Source organism: Toxorhynchites rutilus, chromosome 1, assembly GCF_029784135.1.
Source record: "Toxorhynchites rutilus septentrionalis strain SRP chromosome 1, ASM2978413v1, whole genome shotgun sequence".
Taxonomy (NCBI): Eukaryota; Metazoa; Arthropoda; class Insecta; order Diptera; family Culicidae; genus Toxorhynchites; species Toxorhynchites rutilus.
Genome location: NC_073744.1, coordinates 16,784,359 through 16,799,699, shown reverse-complemented (window position 1 = coordinate 16,799,699; position 15,341 = coordinate 16,784,359). Strand labels below are relative to the sequence as shown.

At 39.1% G+C, this 15,341-nt stretch overlaps 1 protein-coding gene across 10 annotated transcripts in view; it reads left to right on the top strand.

Annotated features, from left to right (window-relative positions):
• The window catches only part of LOC129763504 (rho GTPase-activating protein 100F), a 166,363-nt gene that overhangs the window by 131,211 nt on the left and 19,811 nt on the right, over positions 1-15,341 (top strand). For 7 of the 10 annotated variants that reach the window (XM_055762632.1, XM_055762635.1, XM_055762631.1 and 4 more), the window contains 5 exons: positions 1,866-2,023; positions 2,083-2,162; positions 2,233-2,470; positions 14,623-14,963; positions 15,163-15,274. In XM_055762632.1, coding sequence (XP_055618607.1) covers positions 1,866-2,023; positions 2,083-2,162; positions 2,233-2,470; positions 14,623-14,963; positions 15,163-15,274 — 929 coding nt within the window. Of the gene's footprint in view, positions 1-1,865; positions 2,024-2,082; positions 2,163-2,232; positions 2,471-14,606; positions 14,964-15,162; positions 15,275-15,341 lie in introns of all 10 variants that reach the window. The other 3 variants (XM_055762637.1, XM_055762640.1, XM_055762639.1) reach the window with 2 other exon arrangements.

Here is a 15,341-nt window from a genome sequence, read left to right as displayed (position 1 = left end):
AATAGCACAACAAAAATTCGCGCAAAAAAAACCGCACAAAAACAGGTTTTACTGTATATAACTCTGTCATCGTTGAAATTCGAACATATGCGTAGATGATTTTATTTTCTTCAAATATAACCGTCCTGAGAGATTCTGAGAATAAAAAATTGTGAGAAAGCTGTTTTCTGACTTCTAGGGGATGAATCTAAAATTCAAAATCATACCATAATTGGGACACTGACAATTTATGGCATAAAAAAGAATTATGAAAAAATGTTCTGTATCTCGATACCTCCCTAACTCGATGGTCCCCTTGGATATCGAGTTAGGGAGAGTTGACTATAGTATAGACAAAGTGAATGAATCATAACAAATTTAAAGGCATGACCTTAGACGTAGCAAGTAAACTTCTTAAAGCCTTGCGTGCATCATTCGAGGAGATGAAGACGGAAGCATCTAATCATGCCATTCGGTACGTAAAAGAATAGTGTACTCAACTTGATATCCATGACAATTTAAAAGCTGCTCGACCACGAAAAATGAAATAAACTGGAAACTCCACAGCCTAGTATTCTTCAGACGTTGACAAAGAGGAATTTGCATTAGAGGCGGAAGTGTTCAAGACGCAGATGAAGAATCTATTCCCTAACCTCTCCGTGATTGACCTAAACCAACCAAAGTGCACAAAGAACACACAGAATGACGCTTGGAACTAGCAAATCATTCTCGTTGTGCAATTTTCGGTAATTCGAGCTTTAAGGGGGTATTTTAGTGTAGAGACACGAATTTCGGACGTTTTTTCGAGCTCCGTAAAAATGAAACAAAGAATAACACGTTTAAGGTTCGTTGTTATGGCCGTACCAGGTTAGATACCGCATCACTAAAATGGCTCAAACTCGATAAATAATAGGAATTGATTTTTTTCAAATTTCTAGACTAGAATAGTGCCTTAAATGGTCAATAATGACGCCGGCCTTACAGTCACCAGGGGAAGGGAAGGAATGTTAGTATGATATTCACCGCCCGAAGGTCAGAAGGGTCGCCTGTATAGCGTGGTTCCCTCGCGTTTATCAAGGAAGGGGTAGTTGTTAGTAGGTAAGGGTTATGAAAATCAGGATTCACTGTGGTAAGTGATGTGTTTATGTGAATACTAATTATCGACCAGTTGACGAAACGAAAACTCGAAAATCAAAAGCATATCGAAACGGCAGAAGATATTAAAGTTTGACCTAAAAAGGTCTCCTTTGCAGTCGGGACTGCGGTAAGTGATGTGATTCTGTAAGCGCGCAAACATCCACTAGACGAAACGAAAAAAGCGCGGACACAATTACCGGATGAAACAAGAACTCGAACATCAGATGCATTTCATTTTTTTTTTGTCCTGAAAAGGGTTCCTGTGTTCTCTTCCTAACATCGAGACGGCGCTACGAATTTTCCTGACGCTTCCAGTTCTAGTGCCATCTTGCGAACGCAGTTTCAGCAAGCTTGAATTGATTCAAAATCTGCGTTCAAAAAAAACCAAGACCGATTCAATGGCATGGCAATTCTTTCGATCGAGGAATAATCACAAGCAGTCATTGATCTAGATGCACATGTGGATCATTTTGCTTCAGCTAAAGCGCACAAGGCAAAGATTTGGCTAGTGAACATGCGAAGCTGGTAATGATGTTTATAACCATCTAAATACGAATAAACTGCTCAAAGATAACACTGGTATAAGTGAGTAGTTTTCTCAAGATATCACAATTTCAAAACTAGTGAAAAAAAATCGAAAAAAGTGGTATTTTTTTGGGCGCCGTTTTCATAGTTTGCCGGAGGCGCTGTCTCCCCTCACTACACCGATGATTGTAAGTCTGTATTGTTTTTTTTTTGGTTTCTTATAGGGAAGCTTTCGAACGGAATAGTCGCGCGGTTGAGCTGACACCCGATCACGTACCGGACATTAACGTGATTACCGGTGTACTGAAGGACTATCTCCGTGAACTTCCAGAGCCTCTGTTCACCAAGTGTTTGTTCCAGATGACGGTGGATGCACTAGGTAGTGAAGATAGCTAGGGGAGGAATTGAAGTCTAATTGTTGTGTTGCGGCTTTTTTTCCAGGTGTTTGTTTACCAGATGATCCGGAGGGTAATGCCAAGTTGATGCTCAGTATTCTAGACTGCCTGCCTCGGGCGAATAGGGTAAGTGGTGGAAGATTGTTTACGTTTTCTGACGTCTGGTGTACGTGACAACATTGGTAAATCGTTATAGGCGACGCTGGTCTTCCTATTGGACCATCTTTCGCTAGTCGTTTCCGCTGCGGAACGCAATAAGATGTCTGCCCAGGCTCTGGCAACAGTTATGGGTCCACCCCTAATGCTGCATTCATCCAGCGCCGGTTCCAACGAGGAGATCGATCACGCACAACCAATCGCAGTACTCAAGTATTTGCTGCAAATTTGGCCCCAACCCCAGCAATCCTCAGCTGGCCCCGTCGTGGGTACTTCAGGTAACGTAATCTCTGACTTCCTGCTAGCAAGTGTCAAATTGCAAAATCTAGATGTTGCGTATTATTTCACCTCTCTTCATTTCATTGGTTGAATTATCTTTTCTAGCGAATGCAGCTGATCCCTGCCAGCAAACAAAAAAAAACTGTCATTCACGCACGGCATTTTGATTGTTATCATCTTCTGTTTGTCGTTTCGAGCGCCAGATTTCAAACCGTATGGAATGCAATCCGTTGGTAGCGATTAATCCGCTCTAATTTCCTAGTCTCTCATCTTCAACAAAACAACAAACAAACAAAAACCCATCAAACCATTATTGTTTTCTTAGCAGGAATCGCCACTCCCTTTTTTCCCTCACTCCGCTCTCTCATCTGTTTATGCGTAGCCAACACCCATAACCTCACAACCAACACGTAGTAGAGCCCACCCACAAGAAAACGATCCAAACCGAGATCGAGTGAGTCAACTCGATCGTGCGCGCTCTCATCCAAACACAGATCATGAACCACACTCACAAACACACACACACACACACACACACACGCGCACACGTCTCTGTTTGGTTTTTAACGTCATGTGCATCCCGCTGAATCTTCTGAACGTTCTTTTTTCTCGATACTTTTTTGAATTTCGTAGATATTCCGATTTGGCAAATCAAGATTGTACACAATCTCACACAAAAACATTTTCTCTGTGTAAATATTTCTCAATTGTGGATTACTACACTTCATTTAAAGAAAAGGCACAAAACGCATACCAAGCAAAAAACAAACATTACTCTCGTGACACTAACTCAAGCGTTATGAACAGTTGGCCCACCCATTGTGTGAGTAAATTATCCCCGTTCAGCCAAATCAACCGGATTTAGATATGCGCGTGTGTGCGTGTGTTTCGGTTCTGGGTAACCGGAGCCGCGGAATCGATAGTCATTAGCTGGGAACAACGGACAAGCAAACAAAAACAACAACAACAACAAACACAATAGGAGTGTGCGATTCCTGCTCCCACCACCACGGAATAGTTGTTGTGTATGTGTATGTGCGTGTGTGCGTGTGGGTGTTTGTCGGATCTTATTTTTCCTTCTAATAGAAACTGTCACTCGATTTCTATCAACCCAACTATTTCCCGTATCCATCGAAAGACTGCTCTGACTAGCCGTGGGCTATTACATATTCAATCCATCCACCAAGCCTTCAACCTTTCCTACGCTAACTCTAATCATTAGGGTTGTTGCCCTATAGTTATTGTATCGTGTAGATGTTACTTATTGTGTGTGTGTGTGTGTTGTGTAGAGTTGCCTTTGTTGTAGCGATGGAGAAAACAATTTAGAAAAAAAATAATAATGAAGATGGTGATGATTTGCTGCTCAGATTAGCGAGAGTTACGAGAGTCTCGAGCCAACCCAATTTTTAAAGTCTTCATATGAGCAGAACTGCTGGTCAGCCAAACCATGTTCCATCGAACAGAACAAGTAATAATCGGTTGGAGCAATAGTTGGGAAATGGGATTTGAGCGTGTTCAAGGTTAGGTCGACTGTTGTCACGCTGTAGAATCACTTTTTTGTGCTTCTGCTCGTTTTGTGGACGTTTTTCGCGCAGTGCTCGGCTCAATCGCTTCAGTTAAAATCTCCGAAACCGTCGAAACCGGTCCCCAGTGATGGCTTTGTTCAATCTTAACAGCTCATAACAGATAATACTGACCTGGTTCCACCAAATACACAACATAACATTCGCAGCATAAACCCCCATGATTTTATTTTCTTCGGATCGATGTAGAGAAGCCATTTTATTCATCTTTCGTCACGATGCGATGAAGCTGGAGCCACTGGAGCAGTTGCTCAAAGACGAAAAACGACGTTCAACGTCCCTTGGCTTCAAATCAAGAGCAACTCAAGTTTTTTGCTTTTGAATCATTTCTAACGCATGCGATCGCTTGCAAATGGCTTGGTTGGTTACTCTTGATGCTGGAGCAAGCTCTTCTTAGATTTACGGATCCTCATTGAGTAATGCCTCCAATTCAGCGTCTTCGGAGGATTTTGATCTTTACCATGCGGACGGTTGTCAATATCGAAATCACACAAACTTTTGACGTAGGATTACGTCTTTCGGGAACATATTGGAGTACAAATTGAAAATCGAAAATCGATCACATCGTGAAAATTATCCTCTTTCAAACGCTTGTTGCTCAGTCATTTCATGATGGATTCATGAAATTTTTGCGTCAATCGATTTCGGCATTCCATAACAATTTTTTATATTGAATAAAACAATATATGTCATGAAACTAACCATCGAACAATTGAAAAATCTCAACCCCTATCCTAACGGAAATACCCTCTTCTGATTGGTCGAAATTGACGACACATGCGGCGGGTCCCTAACAGAGACATCAGAAGCAAGCTGCCTGGGGGAAATCGACATTGCAAATACATGAAATCAGGGGGAACTTTTGTTCCTACCGAAATGTATTCCCTAACAGAGACATCGAAACCAAGCTGCCTGGAGGGAACCGACATTGCAAATACATGAAAGTAGGGGGAACTTCTGTTCCTACCGAAATGTGTTTCCTAACAGAGACATCTAAGCCATTCTGCCTGGAGAAAATCGACATTGCAAATACCTGAAAGTAGGGTGAACTTTTGAATACATGAAACGATTTATTTCATTTAAAATCAACAGATAGCCTAACGGAATCCTACGTCAACTATGCGGTCGTGTCTCGGGCAAAACCCTCCTGTGACTTTTTGAAGTTTTTTCTCGAAAATTTTCAAATTTTTTTTGGGTGTGCAGTTATAGAAAAAATAAGTAACAGGTAGAAATGCATTTATGGTGACCCTCGGATGCTGAAGTTTTCAGTTTTCTCGTAATCTAACTTAAATTTTACTTAGACGTCGTGCACAAATTACGTAACGCGAGTAGAGGGGTTCGGGGGGTCGAGGTTTCGTTACTTAATGTGACATAGGGAGGAGGGAGGTAGCCGTCATTGTTACGTAACAAAATTCCATTATTATTCCTGGATAAATTCACGCGTTCCTAACTTCGATTCAGAGACCGAAAGAGGTGTGTTTACTGAGCCAAGATGATAAAGCACGTGTAAAAATGGGTAGTAAGCAGGCACCGCTTAAGGGGGTATTCTCGTGTAGAGGCACGAATTTCGGACGAATTTCGCATAAGTCAGTCATGTCTCACGATACAAAATCTTTATTCTCGAATAAAAAACGATACAAAGTCGACAACCAACACTCGATAGTTTCAGCGCGATCGTTATTTTTTTACCTTCAGAGAACGTTGCGTGACTTATGCGCCACCCTGTATCATTGTTTGTTTATCTATCTTTTAACAATAAAACTAAAATTGAACGGAAAAAAATATTTATAATTAGAATAGTTAAAAGCTGATGAAGTGAGGGGACTCAAAAAAAATTGTGCCATGGCGTACACAATTCCAGCCCTTCTGGTTATCTGAAACAAGAAATATCGAACAGATTCGGAATCAGTAAAGATGCCGTTATCGCATGAACCTCGGACAAGTCAAAAACATGTTTTTTGACAAAATGGCGGCCATTCGAAGAAAAAAATGCAGTTTTTAACGTTTTTTCTCCTGTTTCCCGATTTTTTGAAAATAATCAAATTTAAAAAAATGTTATTTCTTATTGGTTCATGCGATAGAGAGTACAGATTGTGTTCTTATAAATACGACATAAATTGGTTCAGTAGAACTTGAGGTATCGTGTCCACAGTTTCTGGTTTCGAGTCAATTATTATGGCCGTACCAGGTTAGAAACCGCATCTTAAAAATGGCTATAATTCGGTAAATGATAAGATTTTCGAAAACGTTATTTCTAGGGTACATTCTCGATTGCCTCAACACCAGAAATATAAAGGAAAATATTTTTGATTTTTTTCAAATTTCTAGTCTAAAATACTGCCTTAGTGCTTCTCGAGTATCGCGTTAATCTACCGAATCATGATTTTGTCATGCCTGAAAAATATAAGCATATTCCGTCTGTTATCGCAGGATGCAAAATAAAGCTAGGGCATCCCGATCATGCTGAAGTAGTACTATGCAGTGTCCCAATATACGTTGTAGTTTGTTCAGGAAGGTATTGTTCTTCGAACGCTGCCTGAATTCGAGATTATTCTGTACCAAAGAATAATCAACGCGACGTTTTTGAGTTTCTTGCAGAGCCCAACTTGCGATTAAATTATTAAATGAAGATCAAACTTAGTTTATAGATAACTTTTACATGATCTAGCAATGTTTGTTTTCAATTGAAGATGAAATGATGACAATAACACATGCCAAAGTCATATTATAGGGGTTTTGCAAAAAAAAACTGCAGTACAAACCATCCGTACTATAAATTAATAAAAAGTATAGTATAAACAGTATAATATTATGGTTATGATTTAATTACATTTCTTCATATCCTATAGTTACATTTAGGTGCCTATTCTATCAAATTCCTTCTAAAAATCCTACTCAATTTGAGCGAGGAAAGTGTCACCTATATCTGGGTGACGGGGCGTGGATGGAGGACCAGACGAGAACTCTCGTTTTAAAAAGGTCATAGATATTTTTGATCTATCATTTTTATGAATTGAATCTTGATTCAATATTAGTTACTACAAATTCTTCAGCATGCAGTGCATTCAATTGAGTTGAAAGTGGGAGTGTCCCTCTTTCCCGGTAGGTTGAATACTTCTTCATGATCAAGGGCTAAGAGATCTCACTTGGATGAAAAACTCAAAACAAGGGACCTTGAATTGGAACAAAACATTTTTAGTATGCAGGGGAATCGTTAGCTAATTTGTGGAATGACATAGCGATCGATGGATATCCCGTCAAAGCAGAAGATATTAAGTCCTCGAACTCCCAAATCGACGAAGCGGTATTAGTACGATATTAAGCCGAGTGGTTTGCTCGTCACGTAAGAACATCCCAAGACCTTCTGCAAGTAGTGAAATGTAACGACAGGGACTGCTTCATTGAATGAAGGATTAGTTACTTTTGTGTAAATCAACATCAATTTATACCAGTCCATGTTCTTAATAAGATAAATGCCGGATGGTTTGAAAGCACTAATTCCAACAGATGTGAGCATTAATTTTTCGTCTATGTTTGTTCAAAATTCATTGAACTTGACGAGAGTTCTTCCGAAGTCACTACTTGCATATCAAGAACTCCCGTCTGAACATTTGATTCCGACTTGTGCAGATATCTGAGTTTTATACGTTAATATTCTCATTACTTAAAAAAGCTAAACAAACTTTCAAACGACTTTGAATTTGTCTACAGATTAGCGTTACGTAACATAAGGGGGAGGGGGGTGGTCCAAAAACCTCATTTTTAGCGTTACGTAATTTGTGCACGACGCCTTAATATCTAAGGGCATTAGAAAAAATCTTTTTCAGATGTGAACGGCTCAAGTTAAAATCGTACGAAGTGTACGAGCGGTAGAAAACTCGGCACATACTCGAAACGGGTTCATTAGTTCATTAGTTCAATTAGTGCGTGAAGAGGGGACTCAAATGAATGTATGTGAGCGCAAAGTTCGTATCCGTATATTAAAATTAATTGATTGGATAAGATTAGAACAGTCGAAGTTTGAGAGGATCAGGTTTGATACGAATATCGCTTTAGTGACGTCTCTACGTAGATTTAGTGAGTCTAGTCCAATTAATTTGGAGCGATATTCATAATTTGGAAGATTTGAAGGATCGTTCCAAGGCAAATTACGTAGAGCGAAACGAACGGATTTGCGTTGAATCACCTCGATTCGCTGAACGCCAAGATGACCTCCTTGAGGTACGCCCGATGTAACTCGAAATGGAGGAGATACAGTGATGCTTCTGAATCCGGACGCTTTTTAATCCGGACACTTTTTCATTACATTCAATATCATGCCAAAACCATCACATTTTTTGCATGTTGAATTAATGTGACTGATAGTTACTATTGTATCAATTCAATTTAGCGCCAAACATAGTACCTAGCTGTTAACAAAAATAATGTCAAAAATCGAAAATCAATGTGAAATTCACAAACCCGTGTCTGGAATAAAAATCACATTCAGAAAATGATTTCAAATCCGGACGGTCAAAAGTTGACGATTAATTTTCTCATTGAAGGAGTTGCATTAGGGTATGTTAGAAGCCTTAATATAGAGTATGGAGTGTGGAGCAAAGATGTTCGATCCGGAAACCGCTAAACTCTTCGGTATACAGGACGGGGTCGATTATATGATCCGTTTGTGTGTACGTGGGTAACTTTGTAACTTTGTCTGTAGCGCTGGCCCACATTAGGAGAAATTTAACCACCTTCCTGTGAACCGATTGATCTGAAATTTGGAACACACCTTAATTTCTGCAGCCATTATAAAGCTGCGTATTTCATGATCTTGAAAATTCAAAATGGCGGCCGCTACAAAATGGCGGATTTTATTTTTTCTCTAAACCCCATCAATATGGGTATAAAACGAAAGGGCTTGACTGGTAGAACACACTTATTTATGAAAAATTCAAATCCAAAATGACCGTCAGCACAAAATGGCGCCAAATATATAGTAGGCTAGTAGAATAAAATTATTGATGAAAAATGTATATCCAAGATGGCGGCCGCTACAAAATGGTGGATTACATATTTTCTCAGAACCCTATCAATATGGGTATCAAACGAAAGGGATTGAGTAGTAAAATACAGTTATCTATGAAAAATGCAAATCCAAAATGGGCCACGTCAGATTTCCAATATCTACTGTTAGTTGTTTCATTACATGCCTCACGATTTTATTTTAGTCTCATCAATGCCCTAGATTAATGAAGAAAGGGGTGTGATAATTACTAACTGCTATTTGTCCATTTATTTTCTAGCTTTTAGTACATCATCTGTATTATTATTATGTTTAATCCCAATGAAACCGTTGAACTTCAAAAGTGTGTTTTACTTATTTTATTCTTTTGTTTGAAGTACATTATCTGTATCATTAGTATATTTCTCTACAATAAAACCATTCAACAATTTCTTAAAAATTTTGGATTTGCATTTTTCATAAATAACCGTGTTCTACTAGTCAAGCCCTTTCATTTGATACACATATTGATAAGGTTTGGAAAAAAAATATATATGGCGCCATTTTGTGCGGGCGGCCATTTTGAATTTTAATTTTTCATAAATAACTGTGTTCTACTAGTCAACCCTTTCATTTGATACACATATTGATGGGGTTTAGCGAAAATATGTAATCAGCCGTTTTGTAGCGGCCGCCATCTTTTGTAGTGGTCATTAGGGTGTCAATGAAAATGGTCATCTCGAGTTTCAAAAAGTTACCCCATAAAAAATGTTCACCACCTCGAAAAAACACCCTATGCCAATTATCAGCTCAACCGGACTTAAGGGAGAGTGGCGCAAAGCGGTCAAAGTTTGAGTTTTTTGAAAATCGAAACATCACCCAAGGGGAGAGTAAAGGAAATTGGGGTTTTCGAAAAAAAAATTAAAATTGCATGAAACGTCGAGATCTAGTGTCATCTCGAAATTTTGTCAAAAATCGACACTGGAACTTTTTCGGCATGCGAAACGAAAAGTATGGTTTAGGGTGATAATAAAAATTTTTCATTCGGAACTTGCTACGAAATGTTGATTTGAACAATAATATATCATAGTCAAAATATTAGCTCATTCGGACTTCATTTACTGGTATCACAAACGTTAAAATTTAATTTTTTTTTTGAAAAACGAAAAATCACCGAAAATCGAGGTTTTAAAAAAAATTGTTGATGCCAAATGTCTTAAAATTGCATTATTCGTCGAGATTTACAGTTATCTCAATTTTTTTTTATAAAAAAAAATGTTTTTTTGGCACTTGGTCGTTTTTTCGTCTGAGAATTTGATTTAAAAAAAAAAAATTCTGAGATAACTGTAAAACTTAACGTCATGCAATTTTAGGACTTTTGGCATCATTTTTTTTTTAAACCCCGATTTCCGCGTTTTTTTTTTGATTTTCAAAAAACTCAAATTTTAACGTCTACGACACCAGTAAATGAAGTCCGAATGAGCTAATATTTTGCATAAGGTATATTATTGTGCAAATCAACATTTCGTAGTAAGTTCCGAATGAAAAATCGAGATAACTATTTTAATTGGCACCCTAAACCATACTTTACGTTTCGCATGCCGAAAAAAGTCCCAGAGTGTCGATGACAAAAAAATTTTTTTTTGAGATGACACTAGATCTCGACGTTTCATGCAATTTTAAGACATTTGGCATCAAAAAAAAAAATCGAAAACCTTAATTTCCCTTACTCCCCCCCTTGGGTGATTTTTCGATTTTCAAATAACTCAAACTTTGACCGCTTTGCGCCACTCTCCCTTAAGTCCGATTGAGCTGAAATTTGGCATAGGGTGTTTTTTCGAGGTGGTGAACATTTTATATAGGGTAACTTTTTGGAATTTTAGGGTCGATTTTTTCCCATACATTCATTGGCACCCTAGTGGTCATCTTGGGAAAATACAATAAATAATTTAATTAATAAAAAACTTTTATACTAAACATGTTTCCTTTTAGTCCCGCTACTTATGACGCACCCGTCAAGAGGTTCTACAATAATTAATAAATAATTTTTCTCAAAGAATTGCACCAAGAAAACAAGTGTCCGGATTTAAAAGCAAAAGTGTGTTGAAATCACGACACGAAGACAGAAGCTTCAAATTTTGGACAAATATAACATGATTTTGTGGAATTCTGTGATTCATAACTTAGATGAAGACCTTCTAATTCTATAGGAACGCTTATTTTTTATGCTGTGTCAATATTGTCAATATGTCAATATTTTTCACTATTTGAAGTTATATTCGTAAGGGCTTAAGCGTCCGGATTTCGATGCATTACTATACCTCACTACTCCACTCGTTCTTCGATATAGAAAGCACAAGCAGGAAAGCAAATAAATTCGCAGAACAAATGTGTAAGGACATGAGTAAGTTTCCAATTTTTGTTACTTTAAGCGGTTTATGAGTTGGCAGCAAAAGTAGTTATTAACGTTAAAATTATTCCATAAAAATTTAACATGTTTTTTGATCTGGCATATTACTGAGGGACGCAATCTTGCCGTAGGACTAGTTGATTCAGATGAAAAAAAACGAGGATAAATTTCTTGAAACTGTGTAGAAACTAGGTGAAACATAACAGTCCTCAATTAAAGTCCATCCCGGAGATTCGAAATCAAATAATCCGTACCAGTTGCAAACCGTTGTGGGCATATATTTTCATAAAAGGAAAAATTAGACTATAAGAAATTCGTGAAGTCTGTACTGATTATATTTTGAGTTTGCCTGGTAGTATTGGTATCAGTCGAAAGGATTTTTCTATTATGATCAATATTTGGAGAAGAGAAGAAATGCTATGATAATTATCAAAGAGATCTTTGATATGAAATTTGACGACTTTTATGAAAAAACATGCAAAAATCATAATCTTCTTCGCAGTCTCTTCAGCATCTAGATGTTATTTCATTAGAGGGAGCTAAACGGGTACATCTAAGAATGTTTGATTGATTTTTTCTCGGTTTTATTGACTTAACAAAACTCTTCAAAAAATATAAAATAATATTTTTTTTGGGCTTGCGTGTTCCGTTTTTATTCCTGTAGTTCAGTTCCTGTAGTGTAGTGTAGTCCTACTAATACCAAAAGTGAACTATATTGCTGAACAAAATTTTATTGTTAAATTTCGGAGATGAGTTTCTCTCACCACAATTAGCGCAATCTGTAGTCATTGTTAAAATGTCAGAGTCTTCTTCTTCTTCTTCTTCAATGGCACTAACGTTCCTAGAGGAACTTCGCCGTCTCAACGTAGTATTACTTGCGTCATTTTTATTAGTACTTAGTTGAGATTTCTATGCCAAATAACACGCCTTGAATGCATTCTGAGTGGCAAGCTCTAGAATACGGGTGATCACAGTGCAAGTCGGAGGAAATTTTTTTGACGAAAAATTCCCCCGACCAGAACGGGAATCGAACCCGAACACCCGGCATGTTAGTTATGACGCTAACCACTCGGCAAAGGGAGCACCCCTAATGTCAGAGTCTAACGTTTGAATTAAAAAAATGAACTTTTTTCGAATGGTGATGAAAAAAAAACTAAGACAGATAATTAAGTTTGATAAATTTCCCATAGAAATTAATTATGTCAGCTTACTTGCAAAAAAAAATTCTATGCTCTTGCGAGCGACCTTCTGGCAGTTAACCAGAACATTCGCCATGGTGGACGAGAACACGCGTGTAGGCATGTTTTTGAGCTCTTTCTTCGTTTTATTTATCAATTCCTTCTCAGTTTTCACGACAAAATTATCGGTGTAGACCTTACGCTTCAGGTCTGCCCAGAAATTCTCAATGGGACGCAGCAGGGGGACGATATTCAGTCGCTCCATCTCCTCTAACGATCGCTTCGAGTAGGGAGCCGACGCCAGATCCGGCCAGAGCACCGCATCGTCGCCCTTATGGTCTTTCTTGTTGAACGATGCAACTTTCGGTAGGCACTTCGCACTATAAATTTCCCCGTTTACGGCCAGTCCGGAGCTAAAGAAGAGCAGCTTTGACATCCTCCTCTCGCTGATTGTCAGCCACAGCAGCACCTTCTTGGGGAACTTGATGTGTGCAATAAACTTCACCTCGGTGCTCACTTTTTTTGTGGGAGAAGTTAAATACGATGTGTCCTGTCAATCACGCCACGTCACGATTCGCCGAAAAAATCGGCTTGACCATCTTATTCAGCCACTGCCGCTGTATCATTGCCTGCAGCTCCGAGAACAGTGGACGGGACTTCCGCTTCCTGACATGTATGGCTATTAGGGTGCCAATGAAAATGGTCATCTCGTATTTCAAAAAGTTACCCCATAAAAAATGTTCACCACCTCGAAAAAACACCCTATGCAAAATATAAGGTCAATAGGACTTAGTGGCGCAAAGCGGTCAAAGTTTGAGTTTTATGAAAATCGAAAATTCACCCACAGAGGGAGTAAAGGAAATCGGGGATCTCGAAAAAAAAATTGTCAAAAAACGGCATTCTGGGAATTAGTTTTTTTCGGAAGACAAGACGAAAAGTATGGTTGTGGGTGCCAATAAAAATAGTTATCTCGATTTTTAATTCGGAACATGCTACGAAATGTTGATTTGCACTTTAATATTCCCTATGCAAAATATTAACTCATTCGGACTTCATTTACTAGTGTCTAAGACGTTAAAATTTGAGTTTTTTGAAAAACAAAAAATCACCGGAAATCGGAGTTTTCATTTTTTTAGTGCCAAATTTCTTGGTCAATTTTTTGTCTGAAAAAGAATTTTTGACAATTTTTTTTGAATAACTGTAAATCTCGATGTGTTACACAATTTTTTTCTTGCGATGCTCAGATTGTTGTCCAATAGTGCCAAGATATTGTAGATGCCGGAACGGGCGTATCGGGCGTCCACAAAGTGCCGCACGATGTCCGTTTTCCGTTTTCCGAGTACCGACCTTTGAACGCGCACACTTCTGAACGGAGTAGCTTCACTGTTTTCGCCATCACGGTTAGTGTTTGACTGATAGAGCTGTCAATTTTTTTCTGCTGACTCATGGGTTACTATGATCGATGGGTAGTTTTCTGCTGACTCATGGGTTACTATGATGCATGGGTAGTTTCGTCAGTGCGTGTGAAGGTAAACCCATGAAAAATCGGCACTTTTTGTCCATTTTTTTAATGCAAACGTTATTCGTGATGAAATGGTAAAGCAAACTAAGCTCAAAAAAATACAGCTGTCAAAATGGCGCACATATCAAAATATTTTACCGGCATTAAGTCCTCTAAAATTCCTCTAAAAACATCCATCACTATCATGTTTCTATATAATATTTTTGTTTATTGCATCGATGTGCATCAAACGCGGAGGCGAAAGCTTTTCTGTCAGTATACTATTTCTGTACCTAACTCTCCACCTCTGCTCGAGTACAAACATCTCTGTCGTAATCTGTCTTGTGCTGTAACCCCTGTCAAATACCGACCAATTAAACAAATCCAAATAAGAAACAACAACAAAAATGAAACAAACCAAACGAAAACTTCACAATTCACTCTCATAAAGCGTACGCAATATCTCGTGGTTAATTCAGAGTCCTATGTAGACAGGTCGGCGCGGCGAGCCAGTAGAGCCGCGTGGAAACAAAGCCAGTGCGTTGCAAGTGGGCAAATCACAAACGCCTCTCCAGTCCCTCCCGTCGGCCAGCAGCCTCCACCAGCAGCAACAGCTACTGCAGCAACAGCAGCAGCATCAGGCGGCTCAGCAGGCATCATCCTCCCTGTCGGTGGGGACGGGGGCTATCTCACGTTCAGTAGCCAGCAGTCCATCAACAACATCCTCACAACTCGGTCCGCATCCGCTCTCAGCCACTCCCAGCAATCTACAGTATCAATCAGTAGTGGCTCAGTTAGCTCAATCCCATCGAGTCTCGCAACAAGTGGGCCAACAGGTAATAACATAACACACCAAACACCGACACACAAACAAAGCCTACCCACACACCTACACTCCTACACTTGCATTGCGTATAATACACTCGGAGCAGCACCCAAAGCACCTGCATCAAATAAAGTTCAATGCCCAATCTTCATTTTTGGTAGCCCATTAGTGCAGCTTTTTTTAATAATTGATTTCTGTTTCACCTTCAGCCCCATCCATTGGAGGGCTCAGCGGCCTCGGCGGCGCACGTCCAATCGCCGCATCACGCCACACCCTCCCCAAGCTCTAGTTCCACCTCTTCAGCGTCCGGATCTGGATCCGGTAAGTAATCCTCAAACCAAACTTCAAACTGTAGTGAATACTACAGCGCATCTCGTGATTCCTCCCG